We start from the raw sequence: 25,568 nt of genomic DNA on the forward strand, positions 1-25,568 counted from the left end.
GTCTGGTCTGATCTGTGATATTATACAGGAAGGACAATTAGCAGGTAAGAACCAATTTTTGTGTTCCTTGTACATATCCAGATCAATCCAGACTCCTGGATTTTGCCTCCCTTCCAGCAAATAGTCAGCGAAAGCTTCACTGACACTATACGTGACCCAGTGTGCCACCTGCAGCCCCCAGTATTTCTCTGTCTCCAGCAGATGGTAGATGAGGTAAAACCTGCAGTCTAGATAGAGAGAAAAAAAAATTGAAAGACAATTTCTGGATCCTCCCAGGGGGGTTGAGAGGTCCTGGTGGGACCACCCCCTCTGGTTTGAGGCAGTCGAGCAGGGGGTTGGTGACCCTTCTGATAGCTCGGTCCTGAGGTCCCTGGGGTGGACATCTGGTGGTCCAGATCCCTCATCCCCCAAGAGACAGCAGTGGAAACTGCTGGCAGCTCTGCACTGCAAGCCCAGTGGAGCAGGGAAGTATCCCTTTTATTTGACTTGACCTGGGCTGCTAAAATTTGGCGAAAGGAGACTGATACAGCCAGTGGGTCTGGCTCTTTTCTGATCTGCCATGCAGCATGTGCTCCTGGAAATGGATCCTCTGCATTAAAGGAAAGTATAGGCTTCTATGTAACTTTTGTTTGTTCTGAGAGAAAAAAAAAAAAAAGGACCTGAGTTAGAGGAATCTGTGCAGCGGAGGGGGGAGGGGAGCTACCTTAAAAACTCAAGGAGCTCAGCGATGGGGTTTTTCAGCAGCTTCTCAGCGCCATGGAGCCAACACCTGGTCTCCTCCGTTGGCAGAGGGACTGTTCTGCTTGCTGTTGAGGTGCTGGTGGTGCCACGGGTGCAGCATGGCATTCGGGGGACTGGGTCGAGCATAGCCTCATCAGTAAACAAGCCTCACGGGTGACAGGGTCTAGTGTTTTTTAGGCTTTCCCTGTCAGCGTGGAAACAGCAGCTATTTTCGATTCCCTAACAGCGTCAGGGGGAGAGGCAGGGGAATCCCCTCCTTAACTATTGCCGGCAGTTCCTGTCCCACAATGGTGCAGAGAGGCACTTGCACTGAGGAGTTGTCTCTGGTTCTGGTAGAGGTCTAACTGTTTTAATTTGCTTATGCGCAAAGCTTGTTTAGCAGAATATGCAGCAGGGGATGCTGGCTCTCGGCCCCAGTCTCTGGATTCTCGGTCAAGAGGCCTGAGCTCTTGTGAAGCTCTTCAGGTCTTCGATTTTCAGTGCAGGCCTAAACACGCTGAAGGTGCAGGCAGGCTTTGCTTAGCTGTGTGGTAGGCTGTGGTAGTGATTCTTTTCCCATGTGTGTAGGCATATGTGTGCATTCTAGCTGCTTGGCGGTTGCATGTGTGAGAACCTGTGTGCATAAGGCTGCGGCTAGATTTAAGCATGTATTTGTGCAGGTACTTGTGCACATATGACCATGGCCTAAACGAGCGCATATTTGCTCTTGTACTTGTGCGCATATTTGAGCGCATCCTGGAGGGGAGTGCACATATTCCTGTGTGGCATTGGTGTGCACACAGGAGGCTGTCTGGAACCGAAGTTCAGGAGAGCTAGGTGCTGGGGACAAACAGATGGCAAGCCTCACAGATAGCGAGGCATTTCAACCTGATAGCAATTCAATCCTCACTCTCTCTCCATTTGTGTCAGCGCTATTTAGAAGCTCAAAGCGATTTAACTACTACAGCTTTTGCCCATGTTGGGATGACATCTCAACCTCTGGTGTGTCTGGAGGGGAGTGGGAGGTGAGGCAACAGTCAGTTCTCCTCCTCTCTTGTTCCTGAGGACAGAAGCTTCCCCAAGAAAGAGGTTGGAGAGAGCAAGGTTGGGCCTGTCGGCTGTGTATAGATGCATACTCCTTCTCCTGGGTGGAATGCTTCTAGGGCCTGCAGACTTTTCTACAGGGGCACCCAGCAAAGGCGAAGCAACCTACAATGTAGGGATTGCGTGCTTGGGCCTCCCATTTGTCAGTCATAGCGGGCAAATGCTGCAGGGAAGCTGTGCCTGGTAATATTCAAGGAGAGATGGATCATGAGACATCAGGATTCCAATGGATAATTTGATTTCTCACCTCTAAAAGAGGGAGACATTGCATATATTTGAGAACCACTTTGGACTGCTCAGATTTTCTTTTTTTCACAGAGATGTATTGCTGAGTTTGTTGGCTCAGACTCAACATGCTTAGTAAGGCCGGAGCTCAATTTTATGGTAAGCTTCCTCTTTCTTCCCCCCCCCCACCCCCCGTTTCCAATTCAAGAGATATTGGATTTAAAGAAGGTAAATGTGGCTCTCAAGGTTCCCCGTTTCCTCATGGAAGCTCTGAGATCTATCTTGTAGTGGTGCGCAAGGGAGAGTTCTTGGCATCTCTTGCTTGATAGAAGCGTATCTGCACATAGCCATCAGGCCATAGCACAAGAGATTCCTGGGGTGCATGGTCCTAAGGTAACGTGTTTTTTTGGTTTCAAGCCCTTCCCTTCGGCTGGCGACAGCTCCACATATCTTCACCAGGTGATGGTGGTGGGGGCGGCTGCATTGTAAAAGGAGGGTTTCTTGGTGGACCCGTGTCTGGATGACTGGCTCATTCCTGCAAAATCAGAGGATCTTTTGTCAACAATCAGTACAAAAGGTACTGATGCGCTTGAAGTCTCTAGGATAGGTGGTGAACCTAGCAACAAGCCATCTAGTCCTCTTTCAAACTCAGGAGTATTTGGGAGCTCAGTTTGACATGCTGATGGAGAGAATGTTTCTCATAGAGAGAATATGCTGAAATTGCAGAGTCAGATTAGGCTTCTGCTAGAGGTTTCGGTGCCCAGGGTCTGGGACTATTTACAGGTCCTGAATTCTATGGCTTTGACATTGGAATCTAATGCATTTGCACATATACAACCTCTGCAGGGATGTTTCTCTCTCTGGCTAGAATCAATTATTGGAAGAGTTTCCCTGTACATACCCGGATCAGTCCAGACAGTGGGTTGAGCCTCCTGTCCAGCAGATGGAGACAGTGCTCACCCTGCAGCCCTTCAGTATTTCTCTGTCTCCAGCAGATGCAGACGGTTGATCCTGCGGCTCCCCTCTCTTAGCTGTTTTTGCCTTGTTTCTCTCTAGCTGAGGTTTTCTCTTCTTGCCTCTATTCTCCTAGGTTCAAGCAAGTATTATTTGTTTAAAAAAAAAAGTTTTTGGAAAACAGTGTTTTAACTCCATAGGAGACAGTGCTGTCCTCCTGGCTCTTATCGGTCCTAGAGGGAAATTTCCCCTTGATTATTCAGCCTAGGACCGGCCCGGTGACCACCTCTCCCTGGCCTAGGGGTGATACTGGTGGTCCAGTCACTCCCCCTTGTTATGCCTAGCTGACCCAGAGATGTGCATTGCCTCGGGTTCCCATGCAGAGATGGTCAATGCCTCTGCTCTGGTAAAGTAAAAAAAAAAAGAGAGAAAATACTTTACTGACAGCCAGGCAATTACCGCAGTTGTTGTGTCCTGCAGGCATGGGGAGGAACGGAGCGGGCTATTTCGCCGGCTCCCAAGCGCTTTTCAAGCAGGCACAACTGATTTCCAGCCCGCTGAGGCAGTCTCACTGCTGCTGATGCCTCGCTTAGTTTTTTGCATAGCCTGCAGGGAGACTGCTTCGCAGCTCTCCCGTGAGGGGCTATGCTCCATTTGCTTATCTGGAGGGGGAGGGACCCTCCGGCGGTGGGAAAATCTACGGCCCGAGGTTGGGCCATCTAATGTGCGGCCAGGCCGGCTCCCTCGGATCAAACCGCGGGAACGGCGGACATTTTGAGTGCAGAACTCGCTGCCGATTCGGAGCCTCGGGGGAGGAGAGCCGGATTTCAATCATTCTCCGCCTGATTCTCCGGGAAAGCACAAGACCGTTTTCTACATGGAGGTTTGTGCTGTCGCTTCATGTGACATCACGGGGTGGTATGTTGTAGCAGGAATCCAGTATTTGACGTCAGCAAATGGTAAGACTAGGTTGTGAAGCAGGTCATCAGATTTCAGGATTGGATCGATGCCAGCTTACTGGTCATGACCAGCAGTGCGAGCCCACAGAGAAACTCCCGGTCCCAGGGTGCACCTTAGTTCAGTGTAAGTGGGGGTTGGCAGCATAACCCCCCCCCCCCCCCCCACACACACACAAAATATGGAAGAGGGAAAGGATCCTGAATAGTAGACTTGTTCCCTGAGAGAAAGGCTTTGGCTGTGCCCCACTTTCCACCCCTCCTTCTCAGTTGCCTGTTCTGAGAGTCCAAAATATGCAAAGGATTTGGTCGGGGGGATCTGCATGTACTCAGGCAGAGTCAATTGGCTGTCTGCAGGGGTGGGGAGGTCGTGGTATCGAATGTGCTGACCACTGGGTGACCAATGCAGTATGATTGCGTTAGCCTTTGTAGAGCTTGCGGGATACTTTACTTGGCTACTGAGAAGGGGCTGCTCTGTTTGGCCTGTATCTGTGTGTGGCAGATGCTGGGTGAATGCTCCTGTTCAGTTCCCACATTATAAGCTCCCTCCTCCCCTTCCAGCGTTCTGCCTCGGGTGGCAGTAACTGTTGATGGGCCTACCACGCGGTCAGCAGCTATCCTGGCAGTGATTTTATTGGAGGTTACCGTACACATGGGCCGCCTTAATTTAGAGACCCCAGGGAGAGAGGGAGGGGTCAGAATTGCCTCCTACTCTAGTGCCTGCTCATTTATGGGCTGGTCTGTCTGTTTTTCTGACCCCCCCGGGGTAGCTGGGGGACTTTGCTAGATTTCTTTAGGTTTCTCTACCAGGTCCATTGTGCTTTCAAAAGGCCTGAGGAAAGTCCTGCCATAGAGGGTGGTGGGAAGCTGAGGTCACCCCTCTCACTTTGTCCATACAGGTCCCTTCCAAGAGAGCTTGGGCTGCCATCAAGGTTCCCAGGCCTTCGTGGGAGGAGCCTGAATGCTCCGAGGATCCTGGAGTTGGGGCAAGTTCAATATCTCTGGAGGAGGGGGAAGATGCCATTGGGTCCAGAGGATAGCTTAGTGATCTGTTTGTTTCACAGGGTTGACATAGGCGGTATGATTGAACAAGTCACTGCCTCTCTCTATTTTGAGGAAGCAAAATCCCAGGAGACACCTTTTTGAGACCCTATCATTAAGGAGAAGAGAAATTTCATTAGGACTTTACCCTTTTATTCCAATGTGGAGGAAATGTCATACTACAACTCTGGATGCTCTAGTCACGGTGGTGACCCACCGTATCTCCATTCGTGGGTAAAGGGGGCACTTAGCTGAAGGAGATGGAGACTCTCATTAGAAATTTAACTTCTTCAGCAGTGGCTTTCCATATTTGTTTGTTCTGCCTTGATTTTGTGCACCTTTCTGCGCAGGATTCAGTAACTCCCATGGAGCGAGGAGGTGGTAAGGATGGAATCTGCTATTGCCTTTTTGGTGGACACAGACTGTGACTTGCTCGGTTTTTCTTCTCATTCTGTGGCTCTCTTGGTCACTGTTCGACATTACTTCGCGATGTCTTTGGCACTTGCAACCTCCTGATTGCAAGTGCCAAAGACATCTCGAATCCAATATCACAGGTCATTAATACCTCTTTATCACAGGGCCTTGTCCCCACCCCCCTCAAACTCGCCATCCTGAAACCACTGCTAAAAAAAGCAAATCTGTCACCTGATAACCCAGCCAACTTTCGCCCCATAGCAAATCTTCCGATTATCGCCAAAATCCTGGAAAGAATAGTCAATAAACAGCTTTTGGAATACTTGGACAACCACAACCTACTCTCTCCGTCTCAACTAGGATTCCGTAAATCTCGAAGTACTGAATCCCTCCTTTTATCACTATCTGACAATATTCTCAGGAACCTCGAGAAAAAACAATCCTGCCTGCTCATCCTTCTTGACCTAACGGCAGCATTCGACACAGTGAACCACGATATTCTCTTAGAGCGTCTCTCCGAGATCGGCATTAAAAACACCGCCCTCAACTGGTTCTCATCCTTCCTCCAGAACAGGTTCTACAAAGTTAAGGTCAACAGCAAAGAGTCGCCTCCTTTCAGAGCCACACTTGGTGTCCCGCAAGGATCTTCTCTATCTCCCACATTATTTAACATTTATCTTCTTCCTCTGTGTCAGCTCCTTTCCAAACTCAATCTAACACACTACATATATGCTGATGACGTACAAATCCTCATACGGATTAAAGACTCATTACAAAAAAACCATGCTATATTGGAACTCTTGTCTTCTATCCATCAATAACCTTCTATCAAAACTCAACCTGATACTCAACTCCAACAAGACTGAGTTCCTTCTCATCACCCCAGACGGCTACCTCTCATTATCTAACACAAACACCGGAGCTCTGCCAGTCGTATCCCCACAGGTCAGAAATCTTGGGGTCATCATGGATAATCAACTTAACTACAGAAGTTTCATCAATAACACCGTTAAAGAATGCTTCTTTAAACTCCAAGTCTTAAAGAGGCTAAGACCCCTCCTACACTTCCAGGATTTCAGATCTGTATTACAAGTAATCATTTTCTCAAAAATAGATTACTGCAACTCACTGCTACTTGGGCTACCAGCTAACACTTTGAAACCGTTACAAATGTTACAGAACGCCACAGCAAGGATTCTAACAAAAGGGACCACATAACACCCATCTTAAAGAACCTTCACTGGCTCCCAATCAAATTTAGAATCCTTTACAAGACCCTCTCAATCATCCACAAAGTCATCCACAACACCACTCCAATTGAGCTCACAATCCCATTGCAGCCCCACACTACCTCCCGACCGATGAGAATAGGCCAGAGAGGCACTCTGCAGGCCCATCCTATCAAAACAACACTAAGTAGAAGAGCTCTTTCCACCGCTGGCCCTATTCATTGGAATTCACTCCCACCAGACTTCAGGCTCGAACAATCGACACCCACCTTCAAAAAAAGACTTAAGACCTGGTTATTCAACCAAGCATTCTCCTAACCCAATTATCCTATTACAAATCCCCACGGAAGACCCCCTCTCCTTGACATTTCCACAACATCCTTCCAACAATTAGAATCCATTTGTATTAGCTCTCCCATTGAACATCAAGACAGTTGACTTTAGACCTCGCCAAGACAATCACAGGGTCTTCACAAACTGTTCCTCCAAGCTCTTTGTCTATAAACTGTATTCTCCCTGTTCATTGTAAGTTATTATCCAAGTTTCACTCACCCTGTTCTATGTAAGACATTGTTCTTTATATTGTCATTGTAATTGTTGAAATGTGAACCGAAGTGATTAGTAACTTTGCTACCTGAACTGCGGTATATAAAACTGTTAAATAAATAAATAAAATTACTTGATTGCATAACTGGGCTTCAGATTCATGGTCCAAGAAGTAGTTGAGCAAGCTGCCATTCAAGGGTAGGCTGCAGTTTGGTGAGGATAAGGACTAGTTAGTGAAGAACCTGGGAGATCCTAAGCCCTATTGGCTCCCAAAGGACAAGGGACAATCTTTTATAGGGCCAGTAAGGGCTGGGGACTGTTTCTTGACTCCGGGTATTGCAGGCCAGGTCAGCAAGCCTTCAGCTACAAATCCCATAATTTCTAGTCTGCTTGAGGTAGAAGTCAGTCATTTTATGGCCTTAGAAAGTTGGTCAGATTCTGTACAGTCCTTGGAGCCTGGAAAGTCTACGCCATGATGGGCTACTTATCCATTCCCTTTTAATTCCAGTGGGTGGTCATTTGCAGGGGTTCTACAGGGAATGGACTTGGATAACCTCCAATCCGTGGGTACTGGAAATAATCCATTTTGGGTATATGCTGGATGTGAAGTAGCCCATTTACAATGTTTTCATGGTCTCTTCCTGTTCCCCTCTGGTCATGCAGTGGGCAGTCCACGAGACCCTTTTGAAGCTGTAGCTCTTAAGGGACCTTTTATTGGTATCGGCTCCCAATCTGGGACAGGAACATTACTCTCTTTATTTCATAGTACCCAAGAAGGATGGCTTCTTTCATCCTATTCTAGAGCTCAAAGAGGTGAATCACAGTTTGCAGATGGAAAAAATTTGCAGAGAAAGCAAGCCCAAATCTGAGTAGTTTTTGAGGGGACAGTAATACAAAAAGTATAGATAGACATGCAATTTTGCATTGATTAGTGGTGCAAACTCTGCAGGTAAAAAGTACCCACGGACAGGCTGGTACAGTACAGTCTGCGCCAGCGGAGCGCACTGTTAACTCGCGTTTGGACGCGCGTTTTTGATGCGCTAGCTTTACCCCTTCAAACACGCGTCAAACCCCCCCCCCAAAAAAAACTAATAGCGCCCACAACATTCTGATGGCCCTATTAGTTATTCCCACGCGATTCAGTAAGTAAAATTTGCGGCCAAGCCGCACATTTTACTTTCAGAAATTAGCGCCTACCCAAAGGTAGGCGTTAATTTCTGCCGGCACTGGGAAAGTTCACAGAAAAGCAGTAAAAACTGCTTTTCTGTACACCCTCCGACTTAATATCATGGCGATATTAGGTCGGAGGTCCCAAAAGTTAAAATAATTAAAAATTAAAAAAAAAATTTTTAAATCAGCTTGCGGGTTGAAAACCGGATGCTCAATTTTGCCGGGGTCCGGTTTCCGAACCCGTGGCTGTCAGCGGGTTTGAGAACCGACGCCGGAAAAATTGAGAGTTGGCTGTCAAACTCGCTGACAGCCGCCGCTCCTGTCAAAAAAGAGGTGCTAGGGATGCGCTAGTGTCCCCAGTGTCTTTTTACCGCGGGCCCTAATTTGAATATTTTTTTTTTTTTTTACTGAATCGCGCGCACAGGAGAGCAGGTGCTCTCCCGCGACTTTTACTGTATCGGCCTGAGAGTTTGCAGTAACAGAGTCAGTTTGATTATTGCCCCTACCCCCATCTGTGACTAAGCATTTGACATGAATCCAGTCTCCACTTAACACCTTATGTGACATCTACTGCTAGAATCCCAGCCCTACAATAATTGTAAAATAAAAATGCTTCCTCAAGCTTTTCAGTCGCATCTGTGGTCCTGAAAACTGATGTAGAGCTAACTCTGCTGTGTATCCAGGCAGGAGATAATGCTACACTGGGACGGACAATCTGGGGTGTCCTGGGCATTGGTGCCTTCGGATTTCAGCTGCAAGAAGTGCCCGATGGGAAACACATCGTCATCACTACCCGCTCCCACAGCAACAAGCTGGTAACAGACTGCGTTGCGGCCATGAACCCTGACAAAGTGGTGAGAGTTGGAGGCGCAGGAAATAAGGTACGGAATGCATGTCTATGCTGAGAATTACTCCCTTACTCCTCTGACTTCTCAGAATATGAGGCAGTTAGAAATTAAGGGGACACTTAAGGGGACTTGGAGCTTCCCAGGTTGACAGGGCTTTATAGTTACGTCCTTTTTTGCTCCCGCTTTAAAATGCGAATGTGCACACATTAAGTACACCTGGGGATTTTCAAATGTAGTCTTCACATGTGCTTTCCCTCCCCTTGACCTTCACTCTGCTTCTTTTTTTGCTGTAGGTAAAAGTACCTATGCTGATCCATTCCACACTTGGTGGGGGAGAATAGAGAATTTTCACTGGCTTTTTATGCCCTGTTTATCCACATAGGTTTTGATAATTGCCCAAAAATGCGTATTGAATTTTCAAATCTATGCATGTTATTTTCCATTGAAACTTCACCTGCACAAAAAAACAGATGAAAAATACCCCTGGACAGTTTCCAAAAAGGAAATGTGCAAGTACTTTTCCTTTGAAAAGGTCCATAGCTCTTAGGCGGGGAGCTAGAATATTGTCCTTATGTAAAAATTCATTTTGAATTTTTTCCGGATTATTATATTTTAACCTTTTCCACACGTCCCTCTGCAAAACGATCCCCTCTCATTTTCCAGAAATATACTTTAATTCAATTTAAAAGAAAAGTCTGTCCTCTGGAGGAGTCACTATAAGAAAGTGGGGCGGATGGTGCTCTGAGTAAGGACCTTGCTGTTCTAAGGAGCTCAAGGACAATGCAACTTTTTAAAAAAGCTATGCACAGTTTTTATTAAACAGAAAACGAAAGAAATTTTAGACCAGCAATCAAAAAAGTAATATTTTCTTTGCTTAAACCTGTTTGTAGTAGAGTTCTTTCTGTGGTGAGTGAAAAAGCTGATAATAAGAGAGAGGCTGAGACCTGGAGGCCAGTTTATAGGTTTTATCGCCAACTGTGGACAATTTGACAACCGTTTTCTTCTGTATGACAGATCATTCACCTGATTGAAGGTCATGCCTCCGCTTACGTGTTTGCCAGTCCTGGATGTAAAAAGTGGGATACTTGTGCTCCAGAGGCAATATTGCATGCAGTGGGAGGTGAGCACCCTTAATAATGACACAAAAAACTATCCAGCAATTTTTCTGAAGTACCTGTGGCAGGTAGTGATAATTACCCTGTAGCAGATATTAGCATTTTTATTTTTCTCTAAGCTATTGAATATTGGATTTTATCTTGCCTGTGTGCACACGTGGAATTGTTTGTTGCTGATTATGATGTAAAAAATGAAATCTTACACTACATCTCAGTCAAAATTATGTGATGTAATTTTTTCACTCGTGACAAGGTAAGGGAAATAATGTAAAAAGAAACCTGAGATAAATGATGGTGCCCATGGATCTGAAGCCAATCTGGCCTTAATAGAACTAACGTTCCCTGTACGTACCAGGATCAGTCCAGACAGTGGGTTATGTCCCCCTTCCAGCAGGTGGAGTCAGAGCAAAAACTAAGAGGGCGGTCCCTCATAACTGGTGCGCCCTCTGTAAACCTTCAATATTTCTCTGACTCCAGCAGGATGGCAGTTGGCTCCTTCAGTTCCCCAGTTTTCTTTCTCTGAGAATAGTCCTTTCTGGATTTTTTTTTCTCCTTAGAGTTATTTATTTGGATGGATCTTATTTAAAACAAAAAAAAAGTTTTTGGCTTACTGCTTTGGCTGCTCTGCTGCAGGCTTGCAGGCAGGGTTTTCTTTCAGTGGCAGACCAGTCTCTTGCTTTTCTTTATTGCTGTTTTTGGTCCCTGGGGAAAGTTGTAAGTTTTTTCCTTTCACAGAAGTAACTTTTGCTGCCTTAGGGGTGAAGTTGGTGGTCCAACCTCTCCCCCTCGATATCGACCTGCTGCCCTGAGATGCCGATTCCTCAGGGCAGCCTCTAAGCTTGAGACGCGGCATTCCTCTGGCTTGAAGAAAATATACTTATTCTTAAGGGTCTTCCCTTAAGGGTAAGGGTCGACTAAGTTACTTAGCAGCGCAGGACTCCTTACCCCGGCTGCTCTTTCGGAGGTCTTTGCTTACTCTTACTTACGACGCGATGCAGTGCCTGCGGGGAGCCCGGAGCACAGCTCTCCCGGGGCGACTTGTGAGCTCTGTGCCTCCCTGGCGGGAAGGGCACCTCGAGCCCACCGGGACGGTCAGTTTCGCGCTCATATGTGTGCCAGGCTCTGAGGAGGTCAGCCCCGTTCCCGTCCAGCGCGGGAACGGCGGCCATTTTGGATCCAGAGTTGCCTCCAGGGCAGTCTCCTGTCAGCTCAGCCCCCAACCAGGCTCATTCTCCTCCGGTTCACCTCCCCGACTCAGAGCCCCCCCCCCCCCCCCCCAGCCATCCCTTCTCCAGAGCCTTTTTCCCACAGAATTCATTCTGCTCACACATAGTGCTTATTTGGCCAGGCTCAATCAGCACCAGGACGCTGCTCTGGCTCCCCCTCCTGCTAAGGTGGGCAGACTGGGGGATTTCCCGGACACCGGTAGGGCACCATGGGGATTGGGACCGCTGCGTTCAGTTGCGGCTCCAGGAGACCCTGGCTCTGCCGGGCCAGTGGCTCCCTCGGGGTCCTCCAGGGAACAGCCAGTTTCTCTTCCGACCGGTCCTAACCCACCTTTGCTGGTCCCTGCGGTGGACCCAGATTTGGTTGACTCTGTGCCCCTAGCGCAAGTCAAAGGAGATGATCCTCGAGTCCTCCGCCTTTTCCAGAGCAATGAGCTGGATTCGCTCATTTCGCAAGTCTTGGCCGAGTTGGACATTGAGGCTCCCCAGGATGCTCCTGGTACCAGCACAGCACAGACGAGACGGAACCCCATCCTGGCGGGGCTCAAGCCGCCTTTGAAGACCTTTTCTTTTCATCCTAAGCTCCTCCAATTTCTGTCCAAGGAGTGGGAGGCTCCGGAGGCTTCTCTGTGGGTTGGCAGAGCTATGGACAAGCTGTACCCGCTTCCCAAGGACTCCCTGGATCTGCTTAAAGTACCGTGGGTGGATGCTGCGGTTTCAGCAGTCACTAAGAAGACTACTATTCCAGTAACTGGAGAAGCGGCCCTCAGAGAGTTGCAGGACCGCAAACGAGGTATATTTGAAGAGGGTTTTTGAGGTGTCCGCCTTGGGAGCTCGGGCTGCTGTCTGTAGCTCCCTGATGCAGCGAGCAGGGCTCCGGTGGCTCCAACAACTGCTTGGCGCCCAAGAATTGCCTCCAAGGGAGGCACAACAAGCGGAAAAGCGGACGCACTGTATGATCTTCTCCGGGTGCTGTCTAGGTCCATGGTGTCCGTAGTCTCACAAATACAACTAGTTATGAATAGACTGATACCTCATGGATCCCAGAATATATCACAATACTACTATGTAAAATACAATTTTTATTGAAAAAACTTTTTTATAAATTTTTCATTATTTCATAAAAACTATCATTGTGTTCATTTATTTTCTGAGCTCAGAAATGAATATTCAAAATGGCCTGTAATTCAACCAACTGAGTTCAAAATTGAATTTCAATTACTTTGGAAAACATGGCTAATAATTTCTTTGCCAAAAAGTGATATGAATTTCTGCTCATTATCACAGACCGAACTCGCCAACAAAATACATAGTTTTAGGAAAATACCGTTAGTATGTCGAACTAATTTTTAATCAATTTGATAATATCAATAGATCTTATTCAATATTAAATTTTGAACTCAGTAAAACTTCTGATATCACACACACTCATAAACCACAGTCTAGATGTATGTTAATATGAGTACAAAATTAACACCGATGATATCTTCAATACTTAAATTGATTTTTTTAAAAATATCCTGTAGGTATATATTACTGGATAAAGTTCATTATTAATCCTTAACAGTTCTTGTTGACCAAAGTTCAGTTTGTATGTTTCAAGGCAAAAGGTCAAGTTTTTTGTAATCAATTAGCCACACTGTCTTCCAAATTGACCTCCAAAAACGGGATTTCCATAAACTGCATCAATCTGATGTTAATGTCACCCGACAGTGATGGTAACAGAAACTGTTGGAATGATGGCATGAAGCCTATCGGTAACAGAACCTGTTTAAATGATGGCAATAAGCCTATCTTGTCCCGACAAAACCTTATCTTGTCATCCTTTAGCCCACGTGTCTTTAAACTGTGCGGTCCACTTCAAAACCTTTAGCTGAAGTTGCCGCAATCGCTTCAAATTTTCAACAGAAGCCGCCGACGTTGGCAACGTTTCGGAACCTGCATCAGGGCAAACTCTGAAACATTCAAAGTATCTTTTAAGTATTGCAGCACTTTTATAGACATTTTCAAAATCAAAATTAATACAAGTACTCACTGCTGCTGGACAAGGACGTCTCTACAGTCGGGTCTGTCTGAAGACATTTAAACAGGTTCTGTTACCGATAGGCTTCATGCCATCATTCCAACAGTTTCTGTTACCATCACTGTCGGGTGACATTAACATCAGATTGATGCAGTTTATGGAAATCCCGTTTTTGGAGGTCAATTTGGAAGACAGTGTGGCTAATTGATTACAAAAAACTTGACCTTTTGCCTTGAAACATACAAACTGAACTTTGGTCAACAAGAACTGTTAAGGATTAATAATGAACTTTATCCAGTAATATATACCTACAGGATATTTTTTAAAAAATCAATTTAAGTATTGAAGATATCATCGGTGTTAATTTTGTACTCATATTAACATACATCTAGACTGTGGTTTATTGAGTGTGTGTGATATCAGAAGTTTTACTGAGTTCAAAATTTAATATTGAATAAGATCTATTGATATTATCAAATTGATTAAAAATTAGTTCGACATACTAACGGTATTTTCCTAAAACTATGTATTTTGTTGGCGAGTTCGGTCTGTGATAATGAGCAGAAATTCATATCACTTTTTGGCAAAGAAATTATTAGCCATGTTTTCCAAAGTAATTGAAATTCAATTTTGAACTCAGTTGGTTGAATTACAGGCCGTTTTGAATATTCATTTCTGAGCTCAGAAAATAAATGAACACAATGATAGTTTTTATGAAATAATGAAAAATTTATAAAAAAATTTTCAATAAAAATTGTATTTTACATAGTAGTATTGTGATATATTCTGGGATCCATGAGGTATCAGTCTATTCATAACTAGTTGTATTTGTGTTTCATATTTTATACTAGTTTCTCTCCCTTACATTTTTCTTATTCATAGTTATAGGGATGGCTCGTCCGTAGTCTCAGCCAGACGCCTTCTCTGGCTCAGAAACTGGGCCGCGGATTCCCCCTCCAAGTCTCAACTTGGCTCCCTCTCTTTCAAGGGTAAATTGCTGTTTGGGGAGGAGTTGGATCAACTCATCAAATCCTCGGGGAGAATAAGGTGCATAAGTTACCAGAAGATCATCCTCAGAGCTCCAGGACTTACAGCTCTCCGCGGAACCGTTTCAGAGGACAACGGCGCTTTCACCAGGGGCACCCGGTACCCCACAGGCCTGCCTCGTCACAATCGCAGTCCTGGTCTCATTCCTTTCGGGGTCGAAGATCAGCCCGAGATGCCCTCGCCCAAGGGACTTCTGCTAAATCTCCGCAATGAAGTATTGCCGGCCCCCTCTTCAATTCCCCAGTTAGGAGGCCGCCTTTCGCTATTCTACGAGGAGTGGGCCACAATTACCTCAGACCAGTGGGACCTGAATATTCTAAAGCACGGTTATGCTTTAGAGTTTGCTCGACCTCTCAGAGGTCGGTTTGTCTTTTCCCCTAGCGGATTAAAGAAACAGGACGCAGTGCGACAGATGCTGGACCAGCTTCGGGAGTTGGGAGCCATTCTTCCTGTGCCAGTGACGAAACAAGGGCTTGGCCATTATTCAGTCTACTTCGTGTCCCCAAGAAGGAGGGCTCCTTCCGGCCAGTCCTGGATCTCAAGCTGGTCAACAGGGCTCTCAAGGTTCCTCACTTCAGGATGGAAACCCTACACTCCATGATTGCGGCAGTGCACAAGGGAGAGTTCCTAGCATCCTTGGATCTGATGGAGGCCTATCTGCATATCCCCATCCGGCAGGAACACCAGTGCTTTCTCCACTTCAAGATTTTGGGTCAGCACTTCCAGTTCCAGGCCCTGCCATTCGGCTTGGCAACCGCTCCTCGCACCTTTACCAAGGTGATGGTAGTGGTGGCGGAGGCCCTGCAGAAGGAAGGGATTCTGGCTCATCCGGGCAAAGTCCAGGGACTTGTGCCAGCGATCGGTGGAACGAGTGTTACTCCTCCTCCAACCACTCGTTGGGTCATCAATTTTACCAAGAGCAGCCTCACTCCATCCCATTGTCTCGACTTTCCGGGAGCTCATTTCGACACCAAGGAGGGCACGGTCTCTTTGTCCGGACCGGGCCCAATCTCTCCTCCTTCAGGTTCAGCATTTTCGGGACATCCAGCCTCCCACGGCTTGGGATTATCTCCAGATGCTAAGTTCCATGGCCTCCACGATAGATGTTGTGCCTTGGGCCTTTACCCACATGTGTCCATTACAGAGAGCATTACTATCCTGGTGGAAACCGGTGCCCCGAGAGTTTCAGGCTCCCCTGCCGCTACCGCCACCGCCCCTAGCCCTGGACAGTCTGACCTGGTGGCTAGACTTGGATCATTTGCTCTGAGGAGTAGAGCTGGAGGTTCCACAAGGGGTAATCGTGATGACAGATGCCAGCCTCGCCGAAGCAGGGGCAATGGACACTGGAACAGGTGTCGTGGCCCATCAACCGTCTGGAGACCAGAGCAGTTAGTCTTGCACTTCCTGCCCCTAGTCCAAGGTCGGGCAGTCCGAATCCTCTCCAACACAATGACTGTCACATACATCAACTGTCAAGGAGGGACACTGAGTCTCCATGTTGCTTGAGAGGCTGACCGGCTGATGTCGTGGGCGGAACTTCACCTGTCTCGTTTGGCGGCATCTCACATTGAAGGAGTGGACAATGTTCATGCGGATTTCCTAAGTCGTCAGTGCTAACTAACTACACTAACCACATCCTCTGGCAACAAATTCTAGAGTTTAATTGTGCATTGAGTGAAAAAGAACTTTCTCCGATTTAGTTTTAAATGTGCCACCTGCTAACTTCATGGAGTGCCCCCTAGTCTTTCTATTATCCAAAAGAGTAAATAACAGATTCCCATCTACCCGTTCTAGACCTCTCATGATTTTAAACACCTCTTTCATATCCCCCCTCAGCCGTCTCTTCTCCAAGCTGAAAAGTCCTAACCTCTTTAGTCTTTCCTCATAGGGGAGCTGTTCCATTCCCCATATCATTTTGGTAGCCCTTCTCTGTCCCTTCTCCATCGCAATTATATCTTTTTTTTTATCGCTTGTCCTCTCATCCGGATGTGGTCCGTTTTTATACAAGGGGTCAAGAATCTGCGTCCTCCAGTGAGGAAGGTTTGTCCTCCTTGGAACCTCAGCCTGGTCCTTCGGGGTTTATGTGAGTCTCCTTTCAAACCTATACGGAGGGCTACGTTGAAGGATGTGACCTTGAAGGTGATTTTCTTGGTAGCCATCTGCTCTGCAAGACGCATTTCAGAGTTGCAGGCCTTGTCATGTCGTGATCCTTTTCTTCAGATATCAGATGGGGGTGTGTCTTTACAGACAGTTCCATCTTTTCTCCCGAAAGTGATTTCTTCTTTTCATGTTAAACAGTCAGTGGAGCTGCCAGCTTTTTCAGATTTATCTGCTTCGGAACCACATGCGCGTGAGCTTCAACTTTTAGTTGTCCGCAGAGAGTTGCTTCACTATTTTAAGGTCACGAATGGTTTTCGGCACTCTGACCATCTTTTTGTTCTATGGAGTGGTCCAAAGAATGGCCTTCAAGCTTCCAAAACCACTATTGCCAGATGGCTCAAGGAAGCTATTGGACCAGCTTACATTCTCAAAGGTAAGCCAATGCCGGAGGGTTTGAGGGCTCATTCCACCCGGTCTCAGTCTGCTTCTTGGGCCGAGGCTCACTTGGTTTCACCACAAGAGATTTGTAGAGCGGCAACTTGGAAGTCGCTACATACTTTTACAAGGCATTATCGCCTGGATGTGGCGGATCGGTAGTCTCGGTCTTTTGGCGAAAGTGTATTGCGAGCGGGGCTCTCCAGGTCCCACCCTGTCTAGGAAGCTTTGGTACATCCCAGGAGTCTGGACTGATCGGTACGTACAGGGAAAAGAAAATGTGGTTATTACCTGATAATTTTCGTTCCTGTAGTACCAAGGATCAGTTCAGAGTCCCGCCCAGGGATTAAGGCAGTTGCGGGCCGATTCAGTAAAAATGCGGGAGAGCGGACGAACGCCTGCTCTCCCGGCACGTGCGATTCAGTATGTAAATTAGGTGGTGCGGTAGAAATGGGCAAAAGGAGGCGCTAGGGATACTAGCGCCTCCTTTTAGCCCGGAGCGGCGACTGTCAGCGGGTTTGACATCCGACACTCAATTTTGCCGGCGTCGGTTCTCGAGCCCGCTGACAGCCACGGGCTCAGAAACTGGACGCCGGCAAAATTGAGCATCTGGTTTTCGGCCCGACAGCCACCGGCCCAATTTAAATTTTTTTTTTTTTTTTTTTACTTTTTACACCCTTCGGGAACTCCGACTTAATATCGCCATGATATTAAGTCGGAGGGTGCACAGAAAAGCAGTTTTTACTGCTTTTCTGTGCACTTTTCTCGGTCCCGGCAGAAACTAGCACCTACACCAGTAGTATAATCATGGGTCAGAAATGAATTGTATATGCTTAGTGAGTCCAAAGTGAAAAGAATTCAAAGTTGATATAGCATGACATTTCTCATTGTATTCATTGTTGCAGAATTTCTTAATGCATCATAGTAATGACAACATTCAATTTCTTAAGATAATGTAGGAATGTGAGGAAATGCATTACTTCCATGTTAGTGAAAATGCCACGAAAATCATCTCACATTCATTCAGCTCCTTGATGAAGGCAGACGCCGAAACACGGTCCATGTCGAGCTAGTACACCTTGAGCCTTGTAACATCTTTAACTCTCAGGCGTTTCTTCACATGCAAAAAAAGCTAAGTAGCTAGCTACATAATCTTAAGAAATTGAATGTTGTCAAAACTATGATGCGTTAAATTCTGTAACAATGAATACAATGGGAAATGTCATGCTATATCAACTTTGTATTCTTTTCACTTTGGACTCACTAAGCATATAAAATTCTTTTCTGACCCATGATTATACTACTGGTGTAAAACATTATGCAGAATAGCATTCACATCTACGCCTAAGTATGAGGTCTACTTAATGATACAAACATAATTCACGGTGATTTGTGGTACTTTAGCCTTCTTATTATTACGATTTTACACATGGCTACTACCTGTCCATAAATTGAGAGAGCGGTTGTGTTGCTTATATTTAAATTGCTAACATCTCAAAATAATTTTTTTTTTACCTTTGTTGTCTGATCTTTGTATTTTTCTAATCAGTTGGTCCTGGTCTCTTTTCCCCATTTTTCCCCTTGTCGCTCATTTCCTAATTCCTTTTCAGTGTCTTTCTTCTATTACTGTCTTCTTCCCTTCCACACACACGCTTTCTCTCAAAGATTCCCCCTCACTCACATATGCTCTCCCCCCCCCACATATATAAGCTCAAATTCCCTGCAGACACACATACAAGCTCTCACTTTCTCACCCCTCCCCAGGCTTATATTCTTATGCACACACAGACGCACATCCAGACACCCATAAATACACACATTCAAGCTCCCATTCTCACCCACACACAAACCCAGGCTCCCATTCTCACCCACACATACAAGCTCCCATTCACCCACATATTCAAGCTTCCATTCTCACCCAGACTCCCATTCTCATCCACACATACACATTCAAGCACATGCACAGCTTCCGCTTCCTCCCCCCCCCAAAGCAGGAAGATCAGCTGGCCTCTCCTGATGCCACCGGCCTCCTGCTATCTTTGTGGTCGGGCCGTACGGCCCGCCGATCTTCCTGCTTGGGGGGGGGGGAGGGGGAGGAAGCGGAAGTTGTGCACTGCGTTTCCGCTCCCCCCCCCAAGCAGGAAGTTCGGCGGGCCGTATAGCCCAAAGATAGCAGGAGGCCAGTGGCAGCAGGAGAGGCCAGCTGATCTTCCTGCTTTGGGGGGAGGAAGTGGAAGCTGTGCGCAGCGCTTCCGCTCCATCCCCCCCCAAACAGGAAGATTGGTTGGCCATACGGGCGCAGCAGCGCTTCCCCATGTGTGCAGTGATGGCGCGCGAGGCTTGGGTTCTCTTGTTCACTGTCGCGGGGATGGGATCCCGCAACAGCCTTGCAGTTCCGGTGCCAGTTGGGTGGGCCTGGGTCTAAGTTGGGTGGGCAGCTGCCCACCCAGGCCCACCCGTGGCAGGTAGGACAGTTCCCGGGGGGGGGGGGGTTGCATGTGCTCTGTATAAGGGTGCATGTGGCTCCTGGGTGGAATGTCACCTGATGTCACCACTGGAAAGCTGTAGAACAGAGACATGCTTTTTGCTTCACACTTGTACCAAACATTATCAAGTGGTGCTTTGGGTGCCGGAGGAAGAGATGTTTGGGGAGATTGTGTTACATGCGGGTCTTTCGAATTCCCGCCCAGTGTAGGAGACATTGAGTGCATCCTACTTGACTGTACTGATCTGGGGTATGAACAGGAAAGGAAAATTGCTTCTTACCTAATTTTTGTTCCCGGAATACCACAGATCAGTCCAGAAGCCCATCCCTTGATTGTGAAAGACCTTGGTTGCTTTGGTTTAGGATACAGAACTTTCTAGGTGTATAGTTGTTGAGCCTTTAGGACTGAAGGTATTCAATTTCTTTGTTAGGTCTCCAATCTTTTGTTCTCTGTTAGCTCTGGAGAGGGAAGTTGATTTGAGTTTTGAGAGTATGTCTGTCTTGGCTTGGGTACAGGTCAGTACTGAGGGTCTCTAGATGGCACTCTTGGCTATGTAGCAGTACCTGAAAAGTTTTTTTATTCTGCCTCTGTCTGCTGGTAGGGATGCAAAACCCACTTGTCTGGCCTGATCTGAGGTATTCCAGGAACAAAAATTAGCAGGTGAGAACCAATTTTCCTACGTTCTGCACAGGGGGGGGGGCGTGCCCTTTTTTTTTTTTTTTTTTGTCCACACATTTGTCACTACCAGAACTGCCTATTTTTTTTGTTTTTGTTTTGTTTCTTGCTCAGATTACAAGCTTGTATCTGCTTCTTACTGTTATATCCAGCATTTGAATAAATTTAGCAGTTATCTTTTTTATCTCTGCATAACCTCTCTACCTCCTTCCTCCATTTGCTTTGATTTTGTTTATAATATTGCTTCACCTCTAATTTAAGTATGTGAGTTTCCTTACTTCATTGCTCTCCCCCTTTATTAGAACCTGCACAGGCTCAATGTTTAAACTTCTCCTGTTTAAAATGGAGAAGAGCAGGAGGGGGTATTTTTCCTCAAGGTTTTCCTCTTCCTATTCTGCCTCTCTCAGTGTCGCTACTTTCAGGTTTCCACTTTGTTGTGTAGCTGCAGATTTTCTTTTCATAAGGCACTTTGGACAAAGGCACCAAGAGACAAAAATAATGGTAGAAAAATTGAGAAGGCAAGAGATCTTTGTATTGTATTGTTTTATAGTTAAAAAAACCCAAAAACCACTTTTTTCTGAACATGTTCAGAAAAAGAAATGATCTAATATTCACCTTCTCTTTTAGGAAAAATGACTGACATTCATGGAAACAGCTTTCAGTACAACAAGGAGGTGAAGCACATGAACTCTGCAGGCATCCTTGCGACCCTGAAAAATTTTGACTACTATGCTAGTCGTGTTCCCAAATCTGTAAAGCAAGCTCTTGTGCCTTAGTTGGCAGCCTCTTCTGTGCCTGAAAGATATAATCAGCCAATCTGACCTTTTGCACTGTTGTAATGGTACAAACTGTCATTGTTGGGATAGTTAACGAAGACATGGTCTCTTTCCCTGAACTGAGGTTTTGATACTTGGGTGCTATTACAACTTTGTGCCCATTTGCTCTTGGATTGGAGTTGGTAATGCTGTTTACCATTTGAGGCCCTGAATTACTAAGGCTTTTTCCCCATTCTGTGTCTATGCTTAATAAATCAGGTGCTTAATTTCCAAATTAAAATATAAACTTATGATCATAGGAGAAGTAATAAGTAAGAAAATGGGAGAGAAGAATTCTTTAAATAAAAACCAGAGTTAAGCCTAATTTTGTAGAAATTGAAACCAGATTCCTTCCTTACCTTAAATTAGTTGGTTTTAAGATACTGCTTTGGTGCTTCCTGTTGCTAGCAGGTGCCTTTGTACCGTGATGAGCTGAAGGGGAACATGAGGGCCCTTTTGGTACCATTATTTCATTAATTAAATGTGAATACAAAAAAGTTTACAATTTAGTATGATGAGGTTGATGTTCAGGTAGCCATGTTGGTCCTGAAGACGAGATCTGTGAGGTCTCCAAAGCTCATATACTACATCATCTTTTATGTTTGTCACTGGATAACTATTGCAACTGGTAAAGACTCCTGTGGTTAGGATGTTGGACTGAAATGATAAATCAAACTTCTTTTCCTTTGTTTAGCTGAGTGCACAAAATGGTGACCAATCTCTATATAAATTCAAAGTTACTCAACAACTTTCCTTTTCTGTAGTCATTTATATTAAACAATGATTTCTTTAAGCATTATGACTCTCTTGTTTTTTTTTAATGGAGATAAAAAGGGGTTGAATTAGCAGAACCTGAATGTAATCTACTTTGAAGTGCTGAAAAAAGTGCAAAAAGCGGAATATAAATCTAAATAAATAAATAAAATTGTCAAGGTTTCAACCCTTTCATAACATTTACATGCCCATGCAGGTAGCTATATGTTAAAACACTGTGTTCTTGATTTCAGTGCATGGTTTTAATGCTCGGCTTAAAATATTTGACTCATGCTGTATTAAGCTAATGCTATGCAAATGCATTGGGGTTTAAAAAAAAATCTAAACTTTAAAATGTGCATCCAGCACAGGTCGAACGCACACTTTAACTGGGAAAGGAGGGCATCTTTGACAGGCTTCTAGTCGGTTAAGTGGCAGCAGTCACCACCATTACATAGCTGGATAAATGATTTTCTCTTCACCCAATGTACTAGGTTAGAAGAGAGTGGACATGAAGTTTTCTAGATGTTTGTGTTGGGCCCAAATAGCCTCTAGTTGGGTGAAAGCAATATCAGTTGTCAGTAACTATAAGATTGCTAAAACGTATATTAGTGAAAATAACAACTGACTCCATTACAGAGTTACATTGCCACTACATAGTGACAGTTCGATGCACTTGACATTTAGAGGCAGGTGCACAATAGAAAACTTCAAAGGAAACCAGACTAGCGTCCACTCATGTGCCAAAAATGCAAGACTAAAGAGCATAAAAGAAAAATACAAGACTGGATAGCTTCCATGCTGAAGGGTGAGCCTTACCAGGGTAGTGCATTACACTAGATAGTGGCAAAGAATCTTAGTGCACTACACTAGATAGTGGCAAAGAATCTCCAGTACCATCTAGGTCTCCCACTATGACCACACTGGCAAATCATTTGGCTGAAGAACATGGACATTCTCAGCAAAATGTCATGGTTTTGCTAGCCATTTGAATATATTTTTATCCGTTAGCTGCCGGAATATTTACTTTGCTGCATTATTTATACAATTTTGTGTATGCTTACTAGGGATGTGAATCGTTTTTTGACGATTTAAAACAATCGTCAGATATATTTTAAATCGTTAGAGCCGCGATACAATAGCAATTCCCCCGATTTATCGTCAAAAAATCATAAATCGGGGGGAGGGCGGGAAAACCGGCACACCAAAACAACCCTAAAACCCACCCCGACCCTTTAAAACAAATCCCCCACCCTCCCGAACCCCCCCAAAATGTTTTAAATTACCTGGGGTCCAGTGGCGGGGTCCCGGTGCAATCTCCCACTCTCTGGCCACAGCTGCGTTAATAGAAATGGTGCTACCTTTGCCCTCACTATGTCATACGGGCGACGTCGCCCGTATGACATAGTGAGGGCAAAGGTAGCACCGGCGCCATTTTGAATATTGGCAATACGGCCTGCGTGCAGGAGGTCGCTCCCGGACCCCCGCTGGACTTTTGGCAAGTCTTGTGGGGGTCAGGAGGCCCCCCCAAGCTGGCCAAAAGTCCCTGGGGGTCCAGCGGGGGTCCGGGAGCGATCTCCTGCACTCGTGACATCGGGTGCCAGGAACCAAAATGGCGCCGGCGCTACCTTTTGCCCTGTCACATGGTAAGGGCAAAGGGCCACCTGCGCCATTTCTATTAACGCAGCCGTGGCCCGAGAGCAGGAGATCGCGCCGGGACCCTCCCACTGGACCCCAGGTAATTTAAAACATTTTGGGGGGGTTTGGGAGGGTGGGGGATTTGTTTTAAAGGGTCAGGGTGGGTTTTAGGGTTGTTTTGGTGTGCCGGTTTTCCCTCCCTCCCCCGATAAAATGATTTTTTAACCAAAAAAACCATGATGATCAGATTTCCCCCCCCCCCCCTCAGCCAAAATCGATCGTTAAGACGATCGATCACACGATTCACATCCCTAATACTTACAGCCATTCTTATAAGTGGCTGGTTTATCCACTTTTGTAAATAATGTAGCTGCTTTTATATATATATATATATATATCTATAAAACTCAAATAAAAGAGACCATATTACTCCCATCCTTCAGTCTCTTCACTGGCTACCCGTCAAATTTAGGATCTCTTTTAAAGTTCTCATGATGATCCACAAGGACATACATAACATCGCCCCCACTCAAACTTAGTATTCAACTCCGTCCGCACACCTCAGACAGACCAGTTAGAAGAGCGTACAAAGGCTCCTTGTATGCCCCCCCGGCCAAATCTACTCTAAGAAAGAGAGCATTATCAACAGCAGGGCCTACTCTATGGAACACTCTGCCACCGGATCTACGTCAAGAACTTTGCCATCAAACCTTTAAGAAACATCTAAAAACGTGGCTTTTCAGTCAAGCTTTCCCGGAAACCCAAGCTCACTCTGACACCGTTCAAAGGACAGAATATAAGGCTTGAGGATAAATTGAGCACGCCGCCCGCTCTCCCCTGCCCTCCCGGCCTCATCGGGATGTCTTCTTCCTCCTCAGTTACTTCCGCCCGCTCTTTCCCTCCTCATCTCCTGCCCCCCAGCCCTTCCTCCCTCTCTTCATTCCCACCTATTCCCTCCCCCACTCCCCCGACTCCAAGCCTCACATCTAATGTTTTATATTCCATAATTCTGTACTGAAGTCTTTAATTATTCCGCTTTAAGCTTCTTTTGGTTTGCAATTGTTCCTTTGGTTTCCAAACCAAATGTGCCTGATACTTCACTTTCCATGCATATCCAGCATGGTTCTCTGCTTCATCGGCATGGGAGAAAGACTGATACATCACGCATTTCCAGCATAGCTCTCTGCTTCAACGGCAGGGGAAAAAAAAAACCCAAAACAAAAACAAAAAACTGATGCTTCACGCATATCCTGCATAGCTTCAACGACAGGGGTGAAGAAAAAAAGGATTCGCAATCACAAAGCGAGGAGTAGCTGGCTTGTTACAGCGGTTACTACCCCAAACCAAATGTGCCTGATACTTCACTTTCAATGCATATCCAGCATGGCTCTCTGCTTCAACGGCAGGGGAGAAGAAAAAAAAACCAACAAGGGCTGTACAACATAGTCTAGGTAAAACAAATAAGCATGGGTGTAGCTTGCTTATCGCGGCGGTTACTGCCCCTACTACCCCTAACTAATCAAGCTAGATATTTCACTTGGATGCAGCTCCATCACTGCTCTCTACATTAATGGTGGGGGTGGAAGGGGAATAGAACAAGGAGCTAAGAGAAACAGATAAGAATGAGAGAAAAAATGTGTGAGGCTTGCTGGGCAGACTGGATGGGCCATTCGGTCTTCTTCTGCCGTCATTTCTATGTTTCTATATGTTTCTATGTTTCCCCAAACGTTTTTTTTGTTTTGTTTTTTTAACGCTCTTATGCCCTTAAGCTAATGTTTTAATGTTTAATGTTTTTCTCCATATGTTTCTTCGATCGTTTCGTATGTTCTTATGCTCTTAGGTTCAATGTTTAATGTAACGCCCGCCCGCAACAGTTCTGTTTTACTGTAAACCAGTGTGATCTGTATATTATACAGAAATGTCGGTATATAAGAATTAAAAATAAATATATATATATATATATATGCCACTTATAATATATGTAGTAAGGAGTCATTTCCGTTGGACAATTTGGGTTATTTCTGTTGTGGTCCTCCATATCCACTCCA

At 45.7% G+C, this 25,568-nt stretch overlaps 1 protein-coding gene across 3 annotated transcripts in view; it reads left to right on the forward strand.

The window, feature by feature from the left end:
- The window catches only part of BPNT1 (3'(2'), 5'-bisphosphate nucleotidase 1), a 118,972-nt gene extending 97,044 nt beyond the window's left edge, over positions 1 to 21,928 (forward strand). For all 3 annotated transcript variants that reach the window (XM_029593174.1, XM_029593173.1, XM_029593175.1), the window contains 3 exons: positions 9,043 to 9,240; positions 10,222 to 10,327; positions 20,942 to 21,928. In XM_029593174.1, the coding sequence (XP_029449034.1) occupies positions 9,043 to 9,240; positions 10,222 to 10,327; positions 20,942 to 21,090 (453 nt within the window). In that variant the 3' untranslated portion in view covers positions 21,091 to 21,928. The remainder of the gene's footprint in view (positions 1 to 9,042; positions 9,241 to 10,221; positions 10,328 to 20,941) is intronic.
- Positions 21,929 to 25,568: the final 3,640 nt, after the last annotated feature.

Source organism: Rhinatrema bivittatum, chromosome 3, assembly GCF_901001135.1.
Source record: "Rhinatrema bivittatum chromosome 3, aRhiBiv1.1, whole genome shotgun sequence".
In the NCBI taxonomy this organism is placed as follows: Eukaryota; Metazoa; Chordata; class Amphibia; order Gymnophiona; family Rhinatrematidae; genus Rhinatrema; species Rhinatrema bivittatum.